Source organism: Uloborus diversus, chromosome 8, assembly GCF_026930045.1.
Source record: "Uloborus diversus isolate 005 chromosome 8, Udiv.v.3.1, whole genome shotgun sequence".
Taxonomy (NCBI): Eukaryota; Metazoa; Arthropoda; class Arachnida; order Araneae; family Uloboridae; genus Uloborus; species Uloborus diversus.
This window is the reverse complement of record NC_072738.1, coordinates 51,904,546-51,930,284: the sequence shown is the minus strand read 5'-3', so window position 1 is coordinate 51,930,284 and position 25,739 is coordinate 51,904,546. Positions and strand designations below refer to the sequence as shown.

Sequence of the window (25,739 nt, the reverse complement as noted above, 5' to 3'; positions counted from 1 at the left end):
TTTAAACGCATTTTACTCAAAACCTTCAAAATGTCCACTTGCATCCCTTTGCTTCTCACTGCCTCATATGTACATGTGCAATTTCAACCCCTTTCCTTCTTTTGACGTAAGTGCATTAAATGCATACTAGTCCACAAGTGCGGAACTCCGCACTGTACTTCGAATCGTTTCATAAGGCATTTCGCTCTTTAAAAATTTCAAAGAAAGAATATTATGAAAATAAACCAAAAAAAGTAAACGGAAAAAAGTAAGCGCACAAGAGAAGGCATGTAATTTGAAGACATCAGCAACAAAACCTCGGCAAATACAAAATAATTTGAACTAAGTTCTTTTTTAAGCGTGGCTTTTCAAATGTAGTAAAAATGTGATATGCTATTTGTTTTTTTTTTTTTTTTTGCAAAAAGAAGAAAAATATATATAATAACCTTTAAATTGAGGTAGTATTTTTTTATTTGTACAAAGAGTCAAAAACTCATTAAATGAATCTATATTTTAACATACGATTTATTATATTTTACTGAACAAAAAACAATTCCAATGTAGTTTGAAATCTTAAACCTGATACTTATATTTTCTCTTACATTATGCTTTAATTTTCTTCCTGGAGCCAAAGCTTAAAAAAAAACACCTTACAACTGAGTATCAATTTAGCTCCGTGTTGCATCAAGTTTTCATAACAGCTAGGAGCGTTTCTACCTCATGTATTCCCTTATATTTGTTATTCATTGTTCATGTAATTGGCGATATTTTTCTAATTTTTTGATGCAGATTGTCCGGACGTGGGCCCGAACACACATTCTTCTGGTTACCAGTCGAACGCTCTGCCGATCAAGCTATTCAGCTCTGTCGGTAACAGTGCAGGTTAAAGTTATAAATTTAACCGAAAACCTCATTCTGGTTCTTTAAAACAGGTTTTTTTGCCCGAAAAAAATTTTTTAGACCGTGGGTCTATTTTTCGTCAGTAGCCTGCACGATAAGCTTTAAAATAAGGTGTAAATCAAAGAAATCGATCAAGAATTGAGGAAAATCTCGCGTAGAAACCAAAAACAGGCTACAGAAATAATATATAAGGATAATTTCTTTTTTTTAAATTTTAATATTACTGTGCCCTTCACTTGCTTTTGTACATTTATTTATTTATGTATTTATTTTCTTCAGTGAAAGATTAACAACAAATATTTTTAGCTTTATAAAGAATGAAAAATTGGAAAATCTAATTTAAAGAAATTTCCCAAGAATAAATTCTACTTTCTCCCGTAACCAGTGAGAGAAAACAGAAGGGGACAAAACAAATTTCCTTTGGAAAAGGGGAGAGGCAGAGCGACCAAGAATTAAAGTACAGTGAAGCACAGTGCATATGTTTCTCTTTTATACGTTTTTTTAATTAGTCCCTGTAGAGTCTAATACACATTAATTGGTACCTGCAGAGTCGAATACGCATTAACCTATACCTAGTATATTTTTTTTTTCATTTGTACACTTTTTCATACAGTCCTTTCAAAAACATATAAACGGTGCTTCACTGTATTTGTCTAAGTAGGACATGTTTAAGGTGTCTGATCAATTTGAGTTAAACTATTATGCCACTCTTCAGTATTTTTTATGCATAAATATGCCTGAAAGAAAAGAATAATGCTTATGATATTAAAATATTGAAGTAATTTAGTTATTTGTGAGAATTTCTTTTTATTTAACTATGTCTAGTAGTGCTAAAGTTTTTTCTCTTTTTTTTATCCTATAGAAAATAATTTTTGTTTTGTTCGCACATTTGTGTTAAGTAGTTACAGTCATCCAAGGTATTTTTGAGCTATTTCAGTTAACTTGACTCCGCTTCAAAGTCTTAAGTGAGTTTGTACGCTCCTTACAAACTCCTGGACCCAGAAAGAAATGAAACCCCTAAATATAAAAAAATATAGTCTGAAAAGAAAGAACTTAGATCACCTTGTAGTGGTGACATACTATAATGCTATCGACAATGTGTTAAGCTTGTGTCTATTTCTGCATTGAAGAATTTTTTTTTTAAATATGCATGTTTAGGTTTTGAAGAAGGCAGTGTTCTCTCTAATTACACACTTGAAGTTCAGATAAGACGCTCTTATACTTTTTGCTGGATGAATTTAGAAAAAAATGTAGACAATACTAAAATGATCATTATAAGAATAGAAACAGTAAAGGTTTTTTAACCCATCCCATGATCAGCCCGAAACCCCTTAACGCGCATGCCGCAGATAACGAACGGAGTTGCTTTTTGCTACGTTGTAATAGCGCTTTTCTCCTCATTTTGCTCTCGGGATTTTAATGTTTTTGCTGTTCAGCTTGCATTCGAAAATCGCTTCGCTTTATTAGTTTTTTTTGGCACTGAATTAAATAGTGCAATAAAATACAAGGTTGCTAATATGTGCTGAAATATTCATTAAATTTACACAGTACATAACGGGAAAATAATAAACAATAGCGGATAAGACGAAAAGCAATTATTTTTATAACACTAATTATTTTATTGATTTATTTTTCTTTTTGCTTTTATCTCAGTATATCATTCTTTTCTTTTTATACACTTAAGAAATCAAAACTGTTAAATGTAAGATGATCTACCTTTCAAAAGGGCTCAACAAAACATTCTTCAAACAATTGACTGATCAATCCAATCTGTGAGCAAGGGATTTGAATGGACAAAAACGCTTTAACTGTGGGAATGATTTTCTAAGCGGATAAAAAGTATTCTTCGGTGCCTTTTGATACATTGTGACCCTTCAAAACGACCAATAAACACAGAGACATCTCTTTGCTTTTCGGTTCTTTTATTGTAATTGCGATGACTTTTAAATCCCTTCTGAGTGTCCAGATATCAGTTGCTCTAGCGTGGGAAGTATTTTAAAGATAAATGATTACAAAAGATCAAAACTTGCGGCTAATCCCCTATTTCCCTAAAGGATACTTTTGTGCATGCAACTAAAAGCCCCCAGCTGAGAGAGGAGTAATAGAGACTGCCTGGGCGGATTCCCTAAGGAGATGTCCCCCTTGGTGGCTTGCGGTCAACCCTTCCACATTATTTTCTTACAACAAAACAGTTTGAATCAGAAAGGAATTTCAAAGCAAGCTTTACTGCTTGTATTTGAGAACATATCTTCAGAAGGAAAAAAAAGAAAAGCTTGCTTGAAATCGAGTCGGATTGTTTTTCTTATTTTAAAACATATTTGGATAAATTTTAGTTAGTTTCATAGGATTATTTACTAATTAAAGCAACTTGATTATTGAAAAGAAACCAATTATTTTATTTCTATTTTCAAAATCTCATAAAAGAAGGTGCAATTAAAACATTGGAGCTATTTTAAAACAATAAATAAAATCTGAAAAAGAAAGGGAGAAAAGGAATGTTTCGTTTCGTAAGAGTAAAGCGAAAAGAACTCAAGATATTATCATTTCATTTGTACTGCAGTAGATATTTTATGTTTTGCATGGTCAACTATTACGTATAATCAATGCGGTCGTCATAATTTTTGTTTGTGAAATTAAAAATATTCAAAACTATGTCACTAAAAATCCATTAAAGGATGCCGCGAATATAAAAAGTTTAAATTTAAGTTTGAAAATATCACGATTTAAAAATAAATAAATAATAAAAAAAATAAGAGTATACAAATAAATAAAAAGCGTAGTAAACACATTATAATTAAAAAAAAAAACATACTAGTACAAAATTAAGATGTGTAAGATAATTTTTGAAAAATGTTGTGTAAAATAAATTATAAAATTTGAGGATTTTGAACAATTTAGTGAAGGTTGCTTGTGTAAGAAGGTGGATTTTTGATAACAAGAAAAAAAAATCTGTTTATTTGCTTTATTCAGGCATAAAAATATTGTTAAATGTGTAAGGAAATATTTTCACACTTGTTCATCAGGAGTTCAAATGCCAGAATGCCAAAAAACAAAGCTTCCACAAAAAGATAAAAATATAATGCCTGATTATTTGAAGCATTATACGTGTCCCATCCAGGAGTACTTGAAAGGTTAATATCTTAGTAAAATAAAATAAATTACAACAAGTTTCGTGAAATACTATAAGTTACGTCCCTTTTGTCTAAGGAAAAGAGCTTGATTACCGCTCCCCTAAAAGCACCAGAACCCAACAGAGAAGTGCAATAACAGGGTTCTGCCCCTGGAAGGATCGCCGACACATATTCGGCCGAGGCAAAAACTGCTAGAAACGGCGTGACGACACAGGTTCGTCGGAGGCAGTTAGGAACCATTTTCTTGCGACGAGCCCGAATCGGCCGGGGCAGTATTAACACAAACTGCGCGGCCGATCCTGTATCGGTCGGGGCAAAGAATGGGTTAAAGAAATTCATAGAAAATTTCTACGAATTTTCAAAAGTTCTGTTTTTGATATTTTTTTCTTTCTCATCAGACTGAAATTACATTTTCTACACTCAGATATACAAAAAGTTTTTTTTTTACTCAATTCCTTTGTTAAACGCAGCATTTCACAAAAAACACTCTCTAAGTTACTAGCTCTATTTAATTGTATGCATGCTTGTGTTTATTTATATGTAATATTTTTGCATGTTTGTATTTGTGTATATACATTTCTGATTTTGTTTTTCTCATCTAGTCTTCGGTTGACCTGCATATGGGGGATCGGCTTTTTCCTCCGTTATTGCATTTTATTCCCTCTCAGGTAAGCTTACATATAAGTATTGAGCTTTTATTTTTTTAACATATTTGTAAATTTGTTTTTTCTTACCTAAAGTTTGAAGAAAGATTTATACTTGAATAAATCAAATTAAATGTGTTGTCTTAAATTTTAGTTTTTTCCTGTCATTTAAGATAATATTAAGATTATTGATAATAAATTTATTTTATTTTTTATGAAAAAAAGAAATACAGCTTCAATTTAAAAAGCTGATTTTTTTCAAATACTTTAATTCAGAACTAACAGAATTCAGAACTGTAACAGATATGTAAATTTTATCAGTCAACACGTTGTTTTCTAAATTATGTATCAATGAATATATAAACAACGGATGGGTAGAGTTAAACCTCTTTATTTGAAGAATTTATAGCCTTTGTTCCCCTACCCTGACATGCCTTTTTTTTTTATATTCGTTATGTAAAGTGAGCAGAACACCTTGAAATATTCTGACTGGACTCTGTGTGCTCATGTTGTTAATCGCAACTTTAAAGTAAACTCATTTATGTAGTCAATTGTTTATATATATATATATATATATATATGTATGTACTAGAGGCCCATCGGGACTCAGTTCGAGTTAAAAAAAACTGTCTTAAATAAATATTGTAAAGGTACTATTTAATTTGAAAAATTTTCATAAGCAATATTTTTTTCTTTCACTTTTGTGAGGTTTGAAAAAAATTGATTTACTTCATCTGATCTCTCAATTGATCTCTTGGTTTTTGATCTTGTGTGCTTTATTGGGTGTAGCAACTCTGTTTATTTACTGCTGTTTTTAGTATTTATTCTGTGTTTTTTTTTTTTTTTTTTTTTTTTTTTGCATTTTTATCTTTCTGTTTTGCCTTTTGGAACATATTCACCGAGTAGAAATGGGTGTTATATGCATTATGAAAGAGGTAAAGAGTGGGAAGGGGGACAGGTGGATCTCTTGTGATTTATGTCATATGTTCTGCCTGTATAAGGGGGAAAATGAGTCTGTTTTTGAGGAGGATTATATTTGCACTAAATGTGCTGAACTCTCAGACTTAAGACTTAAGATGCTAGTTTTGGAAGCCCAGTTAGCATTAGGGTGTAGGCCAGTTGTAGAGGGTATAAATGTTCCAGAGATTCAGGGGGAAGTTTCAAATGAGGAGTTAAATTGGGAAACTAAGGGTGTAATTTTGGGGGACTCTATGGTAAGGGAGATGGGTAACACAGTTGGGAGAGTAAAGCGTAAGGTGGCTAGGTGTTGCTTACCAGGGGCTCGGGTAAAAGACGTTAATATGGTTGCTGAAAAGAAGGGAGTATTGAATAAGGAGGACATGTTTACTTTGTGGGTGGGAACAAATGATGTAGGCCACAGTAAAAATGAGGAGTTTTCTAGGGAATGGGAATCCCTGTTGGATAAAGCAACCAGCTTTTCGACGAATGTCCAAGTGGTTGGTTTGCTTTCCAGGTATGGAGTGCATAGGAGTTGGCTAAATCAACGTGCGAGGTGTATGAACTTGCTACTGAAGTCAATTTGCGAAAAGTGCAGTATCAGGTTCATTGATGTGTGGAGTCATTGTAAACGGGATTGGATTGCTAGGGATGGCCTGCATCTGAGCTCTACAGGGGTCAAAATGGTTAGTGGATTAATTTTAGGGGCTTCGGAGTCAAAAAAATAAGTTGGAATGGGGGGCATGGTTCAAGCATCAGGTATCGAGAGAATGAAATTTTTTTGGGTATTGCTAGAAATGGAAATAAAGTGACGAACAAGAGTAGTAATGTTAACAATTGTAATTTAGGAAATTTCAGGGTGTTAAATAAAAGCAACTTAGGCATGCTTAAAGTTTTCTATACCAATGCTCGCAGTATTAGGAACAAGATAAATGAATTGAAAAGCATATGGATGAGAAGTTGGATGTTATTGGAATTACAGAGACATGGGCTACTGAATCTGATGCAGAGTTATTACATATTGCTGGGTATAATTTGTTCAGACAGGATAGAGTAGGTAAAAGAGGTGGTGGGGTTTTATTTTATGTTAGAGACAATTTTATTTGCAATGAATTGGTCATAAATGATAAGCCTACTGATATTGATATGGTTTGGCTGGAGTTGATGAGCAGTAAGGGCAAAAAGCTACGCTTTGGAAACATTTATAGGCCACCTAATTCAAACCAGGGACAAGATGAACAGATGTACCGTATTATTAGTGACATGTCCAATAAGGGATCCGTTATCATAATGGGGTATTTCAATTTTCCGGGTATTGATTGGAATAATTTTTATCCTGGTAATGGCAAAGAAGAAGAATTTTTAAAAGTAATTGGTGACTGTTTGTTAGATCAAGTTGTAACTCAGGGAACTCGAGAGGAGGCGATTTTGGATCTAGTTTTTTGTGACATAGGTAGTTTTGTTCAGGGGTTGTGTGTAGGGGAGCATATTGGAGATAGTGATCATAACAGCATTAGGTTGCGGGTTGAATTTGAAGTGTGCAAAGATGATAATTTTAGGTTTGTGCCCAATTTCAGAAACACTGATTTTGTTGCACTTAGGCAGAGCTTGAAAGAGGTTTTTTCGTCAGGATTGGAAAATAGCGACGTAGATCAGCAATGGACGGAATTTAAGGATAAACTTGCTAAAACGGTTGGGGACTATGTTCCATTTAGGAGAAAAGGTGTTAGTACCAAAATTTGGCCCATGTGGTTCTCCAGGGAGACGAAAGAAGCTCTTAATTATAAGCAAGGCACTTTTCGTCAGTTTAAAGAAACTGGTCAGAGTGCGGAGAGGCTCCAGTATGGTAAGGCAAGGCGAAATTTTAAGTATTTGGTACGGATTCAGAAAAGGGAATTGGAGCAAAGGCTGGCAGATGACATTGATGGGAACCCTAAGAGGTTTTTTGCTTACGCTAATTCTGGGAAAGCTCGAAACAGTCAAATTGGGCCTTTGGTTGATGAGTATGGAAATTTAATCCATAACGATAGAGATATTGCAAATGTTCTAAATAACTTTTTTTTCCAGTGTGTTTAACGATAACTGTATCTCAACAGTTGACACTAACAAGACACAAGCTATTATACAGCTTGAGGATTTTGTATTATCCAGGGAGGAGGTTTTATTTCATTTGAAAAAGATTAAAGCAACTAAAGCTCCGGGACCAGATAATATTTATCCAAAAATTTTAGTTGAATGTGCAGAGGAATTAGTGGATGTTATTTTGAATATTTTCAATGCTTCTTCTAACTCGGGGACGGTGCCAGAGGACTGGAAGCTGGCTAACATTACACCACTCTTCAGGAAGGGGTCTTAAGGTATTGCTGGGAATTATAGACCTGTAAGTTTGACTTTGGTGATTTGTAAGATTTTCGAAACTTTGATCAAAATTAAGATCATGAAGTTCTTAGAGACTAATAGTCTGTTGACTAGTTTGCAGTATGGTTTCAGGAAAGGTAAATCCTGTACTACTAATTTATTGCATTTCTACGACAAGGTTACCTCAGCTTTAGACAACAAAAATGTGTGGATGTTGTTTATATTGATTTTCAAAAAGCTTTTGACAAGGTACCGCATGTTGCTCTTCTCAGCAAGTTAGCTGACATAGGAATAGGAAGAAAAACTTTACTTTGGTTTAGAAATTGGCTTACTGGTAGGAAGCAAAGAGTAGTTGTGAGAGGAAATCATTCTAATTGGAGTGATGTTTTTAGTGGGGTTCCTCAGGGATCAGTTTTAGGGTTTCTTTTGTTTATTATATTTATGAATGACATCAATGAAAATATTTCTGGAAGCATGAATTGTTTTGCCGACAATGTAAAAGTTATGGGGATTGTCGAAAATGAAGAACAAATAAAACAGCTGCAAGAGGATTTAGATCATATTACTAAGTGGGCAGATAAATGGGGTATGGCAGTTAATATAGGGAAATGTCAAGTGCTACACTTAGGTCATGGAAATAAGCGTATGAGATATCGTTTACAGGGTTCAGTCATAAATCAGGCAGAGAATGTTATGGATCTGGGTATCTTTATAAATCAGGACTTCAAGTTTAGTCAACAGTGCAGTATTGCTAGTAACAAAGCCAACAAAATGCTTGGGTTTATCAATAGATCTATTTCAAACAAATCTAAGAAAGTTCTTCTGCCTTTATATAGGAGTTTAGTAAGACCTCATTTGGAGTATGCTGTTCAGTTTTGGTCGCCTTATCTGAAGAAAGATATTTTTGTATTGGAAAGGGTTCAAAGAAGGGTAACTAAATTAATAAGGGGACTCTCAGATTTAGATTATGATACCAGACTTAATAGGCTTAACATGTATAGCCTGGAGCGAAGGAGAGTCAGAGGGGACATGATTCAGTTATTTAAATTTATCAAAATGAAAGATGTAAATGGATTAAATTTTTGCGGGGAAAGCAGGACAAGGGGTCATTGTTTTAAGCTATTTAAATCTCAGGCTAACTTGGAAATCAGGAAAAACTACTACTTTAGCAGGGTCGTGGGCACTTGGAATAGTTTACCGGAAGAGGCAGTAATGAGCAAGGGAGTGGATAGCTTTAAGAGGGCCATTGATCTTCATTGGGGACTAATTAATTGACTAGGACCAGCCTAGCTGGGCCCAGAGCCTGTTGCTGGTCGTCACATTTGTATTTGTATTTGTATTTCCAGATCAAGAGAGACCAACATATAATTCCCAATGAACAATACAATTTTCCCAAATGTAACCTTGCACTATGTATCGTATGGTTGTACGTTTGATGATAGTAATGGCATAAGAAATTTTGGTATTGCAATCGATTAAATTGGAAAAGAAAATATACGGAGACTAAGGGGATGCAAGGAATATGAGCCAAATGATCTGCTGCTGGTGCAGTAAGAACAATACTCGAAATCATATTATTCCGTAGTGAATTACATTGGGGTTGAATTCTATTGAAGAGATTAGACAAACTAAAGTTGTGCAATAAAATTATTAGGATATCATCTTTAATTTTAGAAGCATGAAGAGAAGGCCAGAGGAGTATCCTATTAAAGAAATTCTCCCAATAGCCTGTTTTTTTCTTGTGACAAATACGGAGTCTTTCTGTAGGAGATATTTAAAATAGTTTAAATGTGAAACTGTTTATTTTTATACCTCTAATTAAATTCCCTGCAGTTCTGTAAAAAAACATCGCAGAAGCCTGTTGGTTAATTTTTGACAGTGTTGAATAAATTTTTTCCAGTCCTACTGGGTATGCCGATCAACATTAATTTAAGTTCCTGGTTTTCATGTACCAATCATATTTCAATAGAATGTTTTCGTTCATTCTCTGCGGCAGTGACAAACAAAAGTCCCCTGTTGAGTGTCTGCCTCATTCACAAATTTTGCCTTTAATATTTATATTGCTTGACCTCGGTTGGTTTCTTTGATTTTTATGGCGCAAGAGCCCTTGAAAACCACAATCAAAGTATTTCTGCTGATGCTCTCCTTGCACTATGTCGCCAAAGAGATCTTTTTCAAATGTTTGCCATAAAGCAGTATTGTTTAAAAGTTGACATAAAAGTTAAAATAGTTGTAAACAATTATCTGAGTTTAGGAGTTGAGTCAGAAAGTTACATGTATAAACTAAGGTTATTTTCCGAGATATGTCGCCGTCTATAAGACCGAGTTCTATATATCCTGCTTGATAGGTAGTAGAGGTACGACATCGATGGCAAAACATCGATGTTTCAAAACATCGATGTTAGAAATTAAAACATTGATGTTTTTGATACAACCACCAAAAAACATAGATGTTTTAAAACATCTATCTTTTTATCAATGTATAACATACATTTTTGAATATACTACACTAATTTAAGCAATACAAAAGAATACGTATTCGAATATATTGAAAATACTGAACCTCAAATCATGAATATAAATTAATAAGAATAATTTTGCAACATCTTGGTATTATAGTACGGCAAAAATTGATAATAAGACAAGCACCAATTAATACAACTAGTTATAGTAATAAGGAAATATTTTCAAACTGAATGAAACTAAAAGTAAATTTACATCAAAAAAGAATTTAAGAAAAATGTATCATAGCACTTACCGCCAGTTGAGAAAAAGTTGTGCTAATTATTTTTAAAATACAAAATTAATTCTAACAATTATTTTTAAGAGCAAGAAATATCTGTTGTACTGTTAGTTAATAATTTAACACAAATAGTAAGTATTAGAAGGACGATTTGTTGGGGGAAGTCGATAAGTAACCCTGAATAATGGTGTTGACAGTTTGGAGAAAAAGAAGTTTGTTTACTTTGTCCCCCAGAAACGCATTTCGCTTTTCGCAGACTCCCACCAGTCAGAGAAACATCTCTTTCCGATGGAACAGAAATTGCCATCACTATCAAATATTTTAAAGCAACTTTTACCAACTCTCTCTTACCAGTTATAATTTTTCACCTTAGTAAGGTGTAGGATATCCCTTTATTTTAAGATCTGAAGCCTTGAAATAGACTGCAAGTTCTGTCACCAGACTACCGGTGTTAAGTTCTTCCAATAACTTTGACCTCTTCCCCACTCTCTAGTCAATCTTTTACTATCGTGTAGTGACACAGAAAATTGATTTTATAAAATGGGTGCAAAAAAAAGTTTTTTTTGGCAACTCTATAAGTAAACTTAATTATCTAGGGTGAAAATTGGAGCAAACTTTATGATAATTTTCAATTAAAATGCAAAAACATCAACATCGAAACCAAAACATCGATGGTCCAAAAACATCGAAGGAGAAACATTGATGTTTCCAAAACATCGACATCAATGTCGCACCCCTAAGAGGTAGGCAGGATGTTTATCTGTTAGTCGACTTTGTAAATGTGTAGAACCACAAAAATATTTTAAATGAACTGATTACCTAATCTGATTACCTAATTCAGATTAGCTATTAGAATGAATATTGTATATTCTACTAAGTGAGTCTTTCTCAAGCTTGGAATGCCTTATAAAATGTTGTACTCGTTTCCATCATTACATCGTTCGATATTGTTACGTATCCATTGTCGTACTCGTTTGCTTTTTTCATATGCACCCCCGCCCCCTCTTTTTCTTACAATTTCCTTCTGATGAGATATTTGTGATCTATACTAGTTTAGTATATCGTTTTCAAATGCTTAAATAGGGTCATCATGAAGAAGAGTTCCGCAAATATTTTTTATTTATTTTGTTCTTTTTGTCAAATTCTTTCCTATCCCCTGCTTTTTATTCGTTGTTTTTTCAACTCTTAACTTTGAAAGTACAGTAATTGTGTGCAATTACTCTTCCTGTTAATAATTTTCTAAACTAAATGTACTTAATTGAATGCATGCAAAATTACAACTTTCAGAAACACGGAATTATTATCATCTATCTACACTACTTGTCTTCAAAAACTCATTTTCCCAAAGAGAATTGCAGGTATATTTTATTTAATTTTGAAACATTGTTTATGCTTCAGTAACAGACCGGTTTACGTAAATGGTTTTTCCTAGGCCAAAAGAATGAGTCAAACCCAATCTTCTGCAGCTTCAAATACAGGAAAAAGTTTTGGTGGTTCTCCTGCTGGCATTGGGATATTTTTATCTTCCACATGTGCCCATCCCTCAGCCTTCAGTTTAAGGATAACCTTCAATCATTTTGTCATTTCGGATGCAGAGCGATTGGGATCTGCTGTTACGTATATAAGAACAAAAGAGTACGAAACATAAACCGGTAGCGAAGAGAGCTTATTAGTTTTAAGAAATAGTATAAAGACATATATGCATAATTTATAGCCTATGTCACTCAATAAGATTCCACCTTTCACATAGTGAAGTAATTTTGCAGGTGCAGTGGTTCCTGAGATTACCTCGAACTTATAAACGCACAAAAATCTGCTCTCTCTTTATAATATTAGTATAGATATGAGAAGTTAAGATGAGAAAATTGCTATAAGTCTTTCCTCTGAGCGTCTGGACTTTCGGAAAATGTTTTTGGCTTGAAAGTCTGAGAGAACAGATTTTAGTAAATCTTTGATACAGAAGTTGTCTTATAGGAATTTTTGCTTCCAAGTTTGGAAGACTTCCCCTTCAGTGATGAAAAAGTCATTTTTGTTGTAGGTTGAAGTTTGCTTTGACAGTTAATATAATTTATGTGCTGCAGTACAAAAGCTTTTTTTTTTTTTCAACCTTTGATTAGTTATGGAAGAAAGAAAGATTGATGCAAAAACATAATTTTATTGTCAAAAGTAAGGTACAATTAAGGCTACTTCTCTACATAATCACTTTGGCAATTGAAGCGTTTCTTATACAGGGTGGCGCAAAAGGTATAAGTATTTTGTAAAGGGGTAAAGGGATGTAGAACAAAAACAATTCAACTTACAGAAATCATGTTTACATTGTTTGATACAGTTGACAATCTAGTTTATTACATTATGTTTTAAAGATGACCTCAATAAGAGCTTTGCCTTCAATTCTCCAGTCGAACAGCACCATGCTGCAGACACTCCCTAGTGAGATAAATGTACTTTATTTACCAGTTTGTTGGCACCCTCAGCTTTGACCAGATGACATCTGCCTCCAGCTCAATCACTAATCCAGACTGATGAGTTCTAATAAGAATGAAACTGCAGTTTCTGGATGTGATAACTGGGCTGTCTTGTATATTGCATGTAGTTCTAACTTAGCCCTGGCTTAGGGGTGGTAACTTACTGCTAGTTCTAATCATTACAGGATTTTTCACACACTGCAAATTCATGTAACCTTTGAGCACATACATACAATGTTTTTGTATTCAAGTTAAAAATTGTCCAATTCTAACCTCAATGGATACTATGTGCTATGAGCTAAAACAGAACAAACACAGTCTTCTTTGGCTTAATTGGCTCATTTTGTTTCCACGTCAGGCATATTGTTACCTGCAGAAATATAGCCATAAAATTGTTAAAAACATGACTGTAATACCCAACCTGGTCAAGCAAAATTACCATTAAAATTTACAAGTCACTTTTAAATCAAACATACAATTAAAAAAAACTTTTAAATTCTGTCTTTTTAAAACCTTTTTAAATTATAAGGTTTAACTTAACCATCTTAAGCCTTGGCTGTTTTCTCTCTCTTACCACTCTGTCCTATAATAGCTAGATATGTCAAACAATTCCCTAAAGTATTTCTTTTATTATTGTTATATGTGTGTCAGTTTGGTTGAAATTGCTCCAGGGGTATCATAATTGCCCTTGAAAAAGCATACATGTATTCCTATTTACAAAGATCAAAAGTTTCATCGCATTTTATCTGTTTTCATTAGATACATGTCCAAAATGCAAATTTTTCATTTGGTTTTAAAATGAAAACTAATAATGTATTCAGTAAGTTGCAGCCCTATAGCCAGGGCTAAGACAGAAATACGTGAAATACACCGCCAGCCTTGCCTTCAAAATTCGAGTTGAACTGAACCATTGCTTCAGTCACTCGTCTGTCAGTGCTAATTCTGTATTAGCTACCAGTTTGTTTGGCACTCTTGGCTTCCTTAAGAGGTTTTCTGTCTCCAGCTCAGTCACTTTCCTATGCCGGGCTGATGAGTGCTAATAAGCACGAAACTGCAGTCCTCGGCTGGAAATGACTGAGCTGGCGGTGTATTTCATGTAATAATGTATTGTTAGAAATTTTTAAATGGATATTAACTTCTAACATATTTTCTATTTAGATGTCTCATAACATTTTTTGGTGTGTGTTGGCTTCTTTTGTGTACGTCCATTGTTGGTTGTTTACCAGAGGGCAGGTAAAATGATTTATTTTCCCTTTCTTAATAGTATATTCAAATGATAAGATTTTTCTGTTATGTTTGCGATTATAATTTATGCTATTTAAATTGCTAAAAATTTCGTATCACAGATGAAAAGCAACGATTGCACGAATCTCGGTTGTATAATATATATACAGAGGAGGGTCAAAAATCCGCACCACTTTGGGAGAAGTGGTTGTGCAGATTTTAGGATTTTGCAGTTTTCAGGCCATAAAGGCACTTTTTATACAGTATCTTGAAATTAAAAGAATCAAACAGCAATAAAAACTTCAAAATATTCATGAATTACTTCATAGGACAATTGAATAATTTATAATCATTGAAATATATATTATCGCCAATTCTTTTAGCTGCTACTTAAAAAACTTTCAAACCCAGCAGCAATAATTGTTCCTGTAGTAACCACCACTATAAAGAGACAAAACCGATAAACAATGTCAATTTGAAAGTACTTGGTATTTATTTTCAATACTTCAAGCATTTGTTTTCAATTGAAATGTTCAAAATCATCTTCATTTGGATTTTACATGCTGAATTCTTTGAATGTCTGGCTAATTTTTGTGTTTATTTGATGCCACATACATAGCACACGAAATATTAGTATTTTACTACAGTTCTACAGGGGTGCCCACCTGGGGGGGGGGGGATCATGGTGTGACTGCACCATTGAAATTTTTAGGGAAGGGGTGCTTTTAGGGGTATTTTTCTCCTTTTTGAGGGGCTTTGCAAAATTTGAGGGGTGGCACCCCTGTCTAGAGTAAACTTTTAGTATCTAAGGTAAACACAGTAGTAGTGGCCAGTGCTTCAATAATGGCCACTTCAAGTTTTATATTTGAAAAAATAGGATTCCAGGTCTTCCAATGAATTCAAAAGTACATCAAGCATGCAGGAAGTATTACCTCTTGCACGTTTGAATCCATTGGAAAACATGGAATCATATTTTTATCAAATATAAACCTTTACGTGTCCACCCCTGTGGCAGAATTTTATTTTACTTTCTGCGACAAATTTTCTGGACCTAATTTCTTTCTGCTAGAATGCTCCGTGAAGTGAAAAATGAACTAATGGACAAACTTAAGTGCAGTTCATTTCAAAAGTGAAAAATTTATTTATTAACGAATTTTGGGAACTGATGTGATATACCCCACCCTTGGCGACTTTTTCCTGTTGGCACCAAGAAAGCGTCGCCAAGAAAACGATGTATGACGACATATGTCATACATCGTTCTTAGCGATGCTTTTTTAGCACCAACAGGAAAAAATCAGATAAAAAAACATGATCAAAGCCCTTCAAAACACAATATATATAAAATCAACAACAAAAAACATCACGAATATACGCTTCAAAAATACCAGAAACTGGAAAGTTTTTGTTAACAAAGAACAATTACTAGAAAGTATTTAAAATGCTTAAATTGACAAATTACTATAACAGTTCACCAATGAAATATGTACCAATAGAAATAAAAGCTATTTTCCAACATGCATTTCATCAAACAAAAACTTTTCTCACACTCTGCTAAAAAAGAGCAAAGCGATTCAAATTGTGATGTTTAAAGCGGAAAACATCCCCAAAATCAATAACTATTTCAGCCCAAAAAGCGCTTAGTGACTCAAATGTATGAAAAGTAAAAATGTCTCAACAGAACCATCCTAAACATAAACAATACAAAAATACCATATTTTTATTTGCTGTCCAGACATGCTTTCAAAATACCTATTATATTTTACATAAAATAACACCTTTATATTTTTATAAAATGCTGTCAACTTATTTTCAGAAATTCAGTACCTAAAGGAGGCACGTTCATAGAATGTCTAAATAATTTGTAGCATCGATAAGAATTAAGTTTTAGAACAAAATAACCGTACTATTTTTGTAAAATTAATTTACATACAGTAAAAATAAAGTTAAAAACTACAAGAATCCCTCAAGGATTTGTAAAAACAAAGAATTTCAAAAGTGAGAGTTTTTTTTTTGAATTCTAAAATAAAGAACTTACCATTTTATGGTATAAATCCTCACACTCAGTCTAAAACAATACATTATATGACAATGGCACATTATAGACACACACCACATTGGAGTTAACTTTTAATTAACGTTCAAGTTTGAAGAAACTGACATTTTCTAATGTTTTTACTTCAAAACACAACTACTGAATTTAAACTAACACAAAATAAGCTTTCCTGTAAGGTATATTGCACGAAACAACACCTATCTCTCCTGCGTAAAACCGAGTAAACAACCCAAGTGAACAAGTTTGAACAAGATTGCCTTCGGGTTGCGAAACACGGGTTAATTTTGCCAGGGATGCCATGCTTAAAAAGTTATCGCCTCATTGGCGAGAAAAATATTTCAATTTTGTGCAAAAAATCGGATGTCGCCAAATGGGGGGGGGGGGTATATCACATCTGTACCGAATTTTGCACAACTTCTTGTTTAGGTAAATTCATTTATACAAAAACGAAAAGCATTAAAGCTCAGTATCAGGGCTTCCAACAGTTTCAGTTTTCGCTAGGGGAAAAAAAGTGACTTTGAGTTAAATCTATATGGTAAATATTAACACCATGGTAACAGCAATTGGTAAGTGGAGAAAAAAACCAAATCTAACGAAAAGCAATGTAAATTATTATGCTAATGTATGTAATGCTAGTGTAAATTATTATGTTATAGCAGGGGGTGATTGCTTAAACAGAGATGCCACTCTCATTTATAAGTTTTCAGTCTTAATCCCTTTGCACTTACTTATCTGTAGTTCTTAATACCAGAAAAATACAGATGCAACATCTATTCAATGCTCAAAGAAATAAGATCCGAAGAAAAAAAATTTTAAATTAAATTATTCATAACAGTTTGGTAAGCTCCCTCTCCCCCCCCCCCCCACAAAAAAAAAACTAAAACATGCATGTGATTGGAAAAAATGACTAAGGATCACCCCTCCTCCTCCCATAAAAAAAATTAAAATATACATTTTACACAATTAAAACAAAGTATCCCCCTCACCTTAAAAGGGAAATAAATGTAATTAAAATATGCTTTACAGTTTGGCAAAAAAAAAAAAAACGCATTTGAATTGGAGAAAAAAAATGAATAAATAAAGGGCACCCTTCCATAAAAAAAAGAAATAATGTATGCAATACACAAGATTATAAACAAAGTATCCCCTCTCCCCCCAAAAGGAAAATAAATTTAATTAAAAACACATTTTAGTCAGCACAAATTGAAAATTCAACCCCCCCCCCCAAGAAGAAAATAGGATTTTATTAAAATACTAAAGCAAAAAAGAAATGCCACCCCGGGATTGCCCCCCCCCTAAGGGCAAGGTGCACCCCCTTCAATATCGCAGAGACCCCCTCAATGAAAAAAATACCCCTCAAAACAACTCCCCCACCCTCCTTACAAATTTTAATGTCTCAGTCTGCACCATATGATTTCTCCCCCCTCCCCAGCTGGGCATCCCTGCCCTCTCCCTCATGTGAAAAAAAGAATTTAAATCAAGTACTGGAGCAAACAAAAGTTCCAATTCCATACAAAGAAAAAAGAATTTAATTAGAATATGCATTTAGAAAAAAAAAATCTATAACTCTTCCAAAGAGAGAAGTTTTTCATTCATGTAAGTACCCCTATCTGAATAACGATTGGTCAGCCCAAAATACCACGCAATTTATCAAGTATTCCATCTGTTTTCTGTTGCTGCAACCTGCAACACCCACCCACCCACCGCAAATAAACAATTTTTTAAAGGCGTAATGCTTAAATTAATTTTTCAACAGAGGTGAAAAAAGCAAGTTGGCACAAGTCTTTCACACAAGCATGTGCGTTGCCAACCACTCTTCTTTGATAAACACAGGGTTGCTTTAAAATCACTCCAGTGGCGAGAAGTTCTGGTTAGAACTGGTTTCTATCCATGCCATACCTCCTGATTTCCGATAATGCAGACTACAACAGTCAACATTGATCGCTCAATTTGGCGCTCGCCAAAGTTTTTTTTTTTTTGTAAACTGTGGCGATTATTTTATTTTCCACAGAAAATCAGGCCTTTTCCTCAGTTCATAGTCGAGTTATATTTTTTACCGTGAAACAGCTATCCTTTGGTATTGTTCTGCAGAATGATTTTATTGCTGACCTTTTTCCCCCCCTATCCCTTTTTTCCCTCCTTAGTGCAAAATCTTTCTGCACAAACTCTCTCTCATTCTGCGACAATGTCGCCGTGTCGCCAGCTTTCTGCCACAGCGGTGTCCACTACTGAAGCACTTTGATGCACAGCCACTAATGGTATGTTTACCTTACTTTCGGTTTACTATAGGTGCATGCAGTGGCCCAAGCAGCTGTAATGTCCAACTGTCTTCATATTATTACTTATGTTTTATAATATTTGTTTGTAATATATCTGTGTGTTCTGAGTAAGGCATGTTAATTCTAGTAACTGTCATGTTGAATAGAACATTTTTATGCAGCAACAACAAACATGTAATACAAAAAGCTTTGATTACACAAATTCATTAGAAATGCATATTAGCAACACGCTATGAAAACAAATAATGACTAAAACTAGTCTCAAAAATATGCAGCATTTTAAAGTGCAGTGAAACTTCTATGACCGACCACTTCTATATAGCGACCACCTCCATTAACGACCACTTTTCTGAGGCGCCGAATTTCCCCCGTATATGACTAATGTCAAAATACCTCTGGGAAAGACCATTGAAACTTCTCACAACGACCGGCAAATCGTAAACCTCAGCATTTAAAAATACTGGAATTTTTGTTAGAGAAAACTGAAAAAGAGAGAGACAACAGAAGAAAAGCAATAGAAAATAAAGTTCATATGGACACAGAACAGTTTTCTCATTTTAACAAAGGTGGAAAAAAACCAGAATAAGGGATTAAAATCTATTCTCCAGTGGGTCCAAATGTGTTCTTTTCTTGCTCTCTCTGCTTGGAACCTCGTTAAAGTCATAAAAAGGGGGACGTTGTTTTTCGAACCCTAGGGAAGCTAAGGTGGCACATGCAAATCTCAAGTCAAGTCAAGTGTGCACCTTTCATTGAAGAGGGTTGATAAGAATAGAACTTTGTTAAAAGGTTGTTTCTTGGAATTTTTTGGTTGCTTACGGGAGAGGGAGGTTGGAAAAAAGCATTTCTACTTCATCAGAGGGGACAAAATTTGTTTTTAGTGCCTTTGAAAACTCAAGAGTTGGTTTCAGTGAATTTGCATTCTGCTTTTCATCTCCATACCATACATCACAGTCAGAATTTCGAAAAACCAAGCAATCTCACGCTCGAGAAACGTGCGGTAGTCGTGAACTTACACAAGAAAAGAAAATTAGAAAAGAAATTTGCAGTAAAAAAAAAAGCTGTCAGCAAAACTAACTCTAACAAAAATAGATCTTATCTTGACCTAATAATAAGGACACATCATTAATTTATTTTTGCAGCGGAAAACTAAACTAGAAACTAATGTTGTTTTAGGAAAAACAAAGAATCTGAAGCAGGCGAATTTTAAAGCTATTAGTTTTTAATAGAAAAATCAAGTAAAAAGTATATTTTACATTTAAAATTAAAAAAAAGTTTTTTTATTTAATTACAATTTTAATGAAAATGTTCTTGGTTAATATATTGCAAGAAGGTAAATAACAACTATGGTGCTATATTTGCATGTCCGAAAATGACCTCTAAGAGCGACCAACCTTCATTAACGACCACTTTTTTCAGGAACGGAGAGTGATCGCTCCAGAGAAGTTTCACTGTACTACCATCAAGTTTAGAGCTTTTAAAAGCAAATACTGCATTTAAGTTAACAGTTCATTTATAAATGAATTCCATTTATTGTTCATTAGCAGCAAAATATTCCATTACAGAATCAAAAAAACATGTTGGGTGAGTTGTTTTTAAAAGCACAGATGTATTTCTACTAATAATACTCATAGTTAAAGCATAAGTAATCAGCAGAAGGGAAAGGAGCCTATGTGGCGCTGACTCTGACATTGAAATTTTTATTGGCCTGATGCTTTAAGAGCCTTTATTCTCATTCGGAAAGTGCTTCTGCACCACCACTTATGAGGGTGGGAAACCCTTCTAAAGTATTTAGTATTTGCATATTAAGATCAAAGATCAGCATTCTGTGATAGAAAACAGCTATAGACTATCTTGGAATAATAAATACTCCATCAACCAAAAGTCATCGCCTATTACCATCGTAAAGACAAAAACATTCGTCATCAAAATGACAAAAGCAAGCTGAAGCACGGTTAAAAAAGACCAAAATTTTTTTTTTAAGTTATGAAGAATTTAAATTAAATCTCAGTTCAAAAAACTTCATCTTTTGTCAAAAGATTGTTTAAAATTATTCAAAATCCAAAAAAAGCAAAAGAAAAAAAAGTTGAGAAGACAGACAATTTTTAACAAGCCTTCTGATTTCAAAAAATGCCAAATTTCTCGGAGTTTGCTCAAAAAGGCCAGTTTGGCAACCCGCTTCCCCAGACGGGAAACTGCTCGCTTGGTTTCAAGTCTGAATAAGTGCCTTTTATAAATCGGTAAGCCATTCTAATAATAATTATCCATTTATGTGAAATCAATATAAATAAAACAAAATTGATAATAGATAATCAAAGAGCTTACCTTCATTTGTTCATCTGTTGTTCACATTGAGCCTTCTCTCCATAATTATTTTATATTTATTTTAATTGTGTAATGTTGTCATTGTTACATGCTTTATGTAGTCACTGCTCAATAATTTAACTAATAAAGAAATTAAATACATTTATTAGCTAACTTTACATCACACATCTACATACTACGGTTGTTCGAGAGAGACTGACTGTTTTACAATATGGATGCGAATGCAGAACAAAAATGAATAAGTTTTGGTTTGGATTTGAAAGTTCGTGTTTCAGTTTACTGTTTCGGTTTGCATTTAGCAAGGTTCCTCTTCAGTTCACTTCAGAGATCACTATTGGAACGTCATTTCTAATATGCCAACAGCAGTCTTTTATTGTTGCATGGTAGCGATGGCGTCATGATGTCATGGCAACACCCCTTCATTTCTTGCTGTGCATGGGCTGCAGTGTGGATTTTACTTAACTTACCTGGGGATACGTTTTCCCGGGAAATTGTTATTTGAGCGACTAATAAATGTTTTCTTTGACTTATTTTCAGTGAAAGTCAAGATTCCAACAAACTTATAATTCATACTTCCTGTCCATTATGAGCATACAAATGAGAAATACTTTTTTTTTTTGAAGTGCCCAAGCTCTGCTTGGTTTGCTTGGTTAGACGGCATGTCACTGGTTTGCTATATTTCTTATTATTTCTTCAGTAGAACACAGTATAAAGTATATTGAGCAAAATTGTTCATGCCTGTGTAGCATTTGTGAAACAGGTTTGTTTCAGTTCAGTGAGATAGTACACTTTAAATGGCCTCTGAAAGAAGTGACTGTAAAAGGATTAATTTATGATCTTGAAGATGAGGGGGGGGGAGCTCATAATGCATTGGCTGCCCAAAATATTTCATGTTGAATAAGTGTCAAAAGTTTAAAAGGCCATTTAAAATTAGGAAATGTGTATTAAAGTTAAATATTATGAGTTTTATTCCTAGAAGCACAATTGAACAATTTATTCTTTCAGACGTTGATGATTATGGAATATCCATGAATAGAAATTATGCCTCAAAAATTAGCAGTTTTTCGAAACACGGGCAGTAAAATAATTTTTGAGGATTGGAGACAGAAATGCATGCAGTAATTTCAATATTTTTATATTGTGAAATAGAATTTTGGTAATAATAAAGATGACAAAAAATGTTGAATGAATTTTTCAGTTTAAAATAGTTCCTATCTAATGTGCATTATCTTTATTTTATACATCACAGAATGATTGGTTGCACTTTGAAAATGATATAGTAGTAGATAATGTGTAATTATGATAAGTCTGAGAGACCACAATAATAATGGTACTCTTTTTATTACTATTGTAGTTCTTGCTAATAGTTATAAACTTAAAAGACAAAATTCTTAAAATAATCCTCCCTAATAGCAGACACCTCCCAGTACCAAACAAAGCTTCGAGTCCCATGAGGATTCGCTGTACGGAAATAATACTGTATATATATACATAAAAAATTCAGTCCTTCTGAGAAACCAATGTATTCAAACGTTGTCGCATTATAATTGTTCCGTTTCACATCTTACTGTTGTAAGATGTAAATCTTTGCAGTTATTTAGGTTGTTAGACTTTTACAGGGGACTCTCCGGTCACAAGTCTGACACCCTACCAATCAGGCCACCACAGCCCCTATCTTTTCATAACTGAAATAACTAAAATAGTACAGCTTTTCTCATTTTTCTCTCTGCTTTCAAATGAAGGTCCCTGTAAGAAACTTTTCCAATTTCGACAATACGAGATGAGTGGATCTTTAGATTAGCCTCATCAAAACCGTACTACTTTTTTAGGATTTTTGGCAACTGCAAAGTGCTGTTAATGGTACTTCTCATAAGTGCCCATATGTAAAATTTTAAGGGGGGATCAGACTTTTCCCCATGGTTTTGCAGGATATATTCCCCATGGAAACCGATTTCAGTACAGATTAGTTATCAAAATTTGAAATTTTTACTTCCTTTTACAAAAAAGTAAGTATTGTATTCGCAAAAACATTTTTACTCAAAAATCGACCTTTATTTCCATTTTACTCACCCACCAATGAATATTGAGTTTTTTTTTTGCGACTCGACCACACGTGGATAAGTGCCTAAGAACGTATAGAAATGCGAAATATCCATAATGACGATTCCCGAATTAATTACAGCAAATTTTCTCGTGACGTATGTATGTCGCATAACTCAAGAACGGTAGGTCCTAGAAAGTTGAAATCTGGTATGTAGATTTCTAGTGGGGTCTAGTTGTGCACCTCCTCTTTTGGTTGCATTTGGGTGTTTTTAAGGGGGTCTTTTGCCCTTTTTTTGGAGGAAATCATTGTTAATTTCGATGTAAACTCAAGTGGTGCTATAATTTGGTGGACACTGGGCGATATATATCTCCAGTTTTTTTATCGCCAACTTGGCGACAAATTTGGTGATTTTTTTTTAAAATCTGGTTTCTTTTGCCACTGTTGGTGATATTTAGAGAGTAAACTATTGAATCACATTAAAATTGCCAGTAATGGGGAAATGACATTAAATTGGAGTAAAAAGAAGTCATGTGATGCACACACCAGCTCGTTAATAACTTATTTATTAATGACTGGAGAAGAAATGTTTTTACATTTTTGCAAAGAAAAAAGCTTAAAAAGCTAGAAAATTATAATATCTAGGGGAGGGTATGAGCCCCCACTTGCCCCCCCCCCCCCCCCCCCATGGACGCCCATAGTACCTTTTTCTCAATGGTGTAAACCATTTTGCCAAAGCATTTGGAGTCGTCACTCCAATTTTATTGTAGCTTTGTAGTTCAATGCATGCCTTCAAAAGCTTTACTGAGATGAGCTTGCAATTATGAAGATTTTTTTTTATCGGTTAATTATTTCATGTGTTGTTAAAAATAATAACTTGTGGAATGCCATATTTGAAGTAAACAAAAAAGAAACATGTCAATGCTGAAACTGTCAACTAGATTAAATACTGTAACAGGTGTTTTTTAGGATTGAATCTAGCCAGTATTTATGTTACTTAATTTCTTCAGTTATTGTCATCCAACTTGATCATAAACATGTTTGTAAAATATAAAGTAGCCTATCAAAAATTGAACTGTATTTAAACATTAACAAAGATTTATCTCTTACAGATTTAAAAGATGGCTCTACTGGCATGTTAGTATATCATGTTTTAGAGTTTTTGCTTGTGCATGTTCTGCAATTGTTACTTATCACAATAAGTAAGTTCAAAAATTTTTTAAATCTCTTGTTTTTTTTTTTTTTTTTTTGTATCCGCCCCTGGTGGGTTCCATGTACAAATCTACAGTTAGGTAAAATCTTTGCCAAGTTTGGCACAGAGGTCCTTTGATACTCAGGAGAGTTCGCATAGCGCAGAGAGAGGGGATTTCCTTATATGCAAATCTGTAGTTTACGTTGGATCTTTGTTAAATTTACCTCAAAAGTTCTTTGATGCTCTTGAATTAATATGAGGAGGAGGAGGGGGGCGGCAAAAAATCCGTCAAACGGAATGTTTGCTCCTATCAACGAAGACTAAATTTTTGGAATTCAGAAAAAAATTCAAAGAGTAACTTTATTTTCAGTTATAATATTGCTCTTTTCTACACTTGGTGGGAAATTTTGCAGGTCCCTCTCTCCCCCCCCCCCCTTTTATTTAAGCCTTATTATTTGACCTAACTTTTATTTTCGAGGTGAACCGAGCAACGCAGCTGGTCTAAAATAAAAAAATAGCATTGAAGAAAATGGGGGGAGAATTTTTAAACATTACATTTGATTTACATTTGATTGTTTTTTATTTTTTCGTTTAGGAAACCTTGAAATTCTTAACGTTAAAAATCAAAATAGTATACATCTCTATTTTCCCTGCCATCGTCTTCTATTTCATCTTTAGAAAGTTAGTTTTTTATGGCATGGATTACTAATTGAATCTTCAATGTCTACATTTTTTTAACTTCTTTCCCTTTTACTTTACTTATTCTTTTTAACTTTAAATCCCTCAGTTACAGGAAAAGCCTCAAAACAAAACAAGAATTTTATTTGTTCAGAGTCAAGAAAAAATGGCAACAGATCTTTATCCTCAATGATTTTATTCGTCCTAATTAAAACTGATCTCGCAGCAGATGATAAATTCTCTGCTTTAATATTGATGTTCCTTTACTAAAAAAAAAAAAAAAATGCTTACAACTTTTCTCCTGGTGATTTTACAGCATTGGTAGTTTTGAAATCCACAGGAAGTAAATCTACTTTGTTAGTATTTTTTGCGGGCTTTTAAATGAGACTCAATCAAGTGGATAATTATTTGTGGTAGAAAGAGCCATTTAATGCAATTTTCAGGTCCTAAAATTAAAGTTCATGCAGCTCGGTACTTTTTTGGCTTTTGAAACCCCCCTCGCCCTAGGATCCTTCTTGGGTGCCAAAGTACCTCCCTGCCAAATTTGGTCGAAACCTGTCGTAAACTGAATTTGTATTGGAAACATACATATATATTCATTGTTTTATTTGTATAGATACATTTGTTTATTTTTATTTATTTTTTTTCCTCTGAATTTGGAAAAGAAGCCAAGTTACCTAGCTGCTTCTTAATCTGAAAATATTTTTAGAGGTGCCCATTATTGAATCATTATGCAGGGTATCCGAGAAAAAATTGTACCATTTTTTTATGT

The 25,739-nt window shown here is 33.8% G+C and overlaps 1 protein-coding gene across 1 annotated transcript in view; it reads left to right on the top strand.

The window, feature by feature from the left end:
- The window catches only part of LOC129228362 (glycerol-3-phosphate acyltransferase 3-like), a 56,904-nt gene that overhangs the window by 23,913 nt on the left and 7,252 nt on the right, over positions 1-25,739 (top strand). The window contains exons 6-8 of the mRNA XM_054863041.1: positions 4,613-4,678; positions 14,336-14,410; positions 24,210-24,299. Of these exons, the coding sequence (XP_054719016.1) occupies positions 4,613-4,678; positions 14,336-14,410; positions 24,210-24,299 (231 nt within the window). The remainder of the gene's footprint in view (positions 1-4,612; positions 4,679-14,335; positions 14,411-24,209; positions 24,300-25,739) is intronic.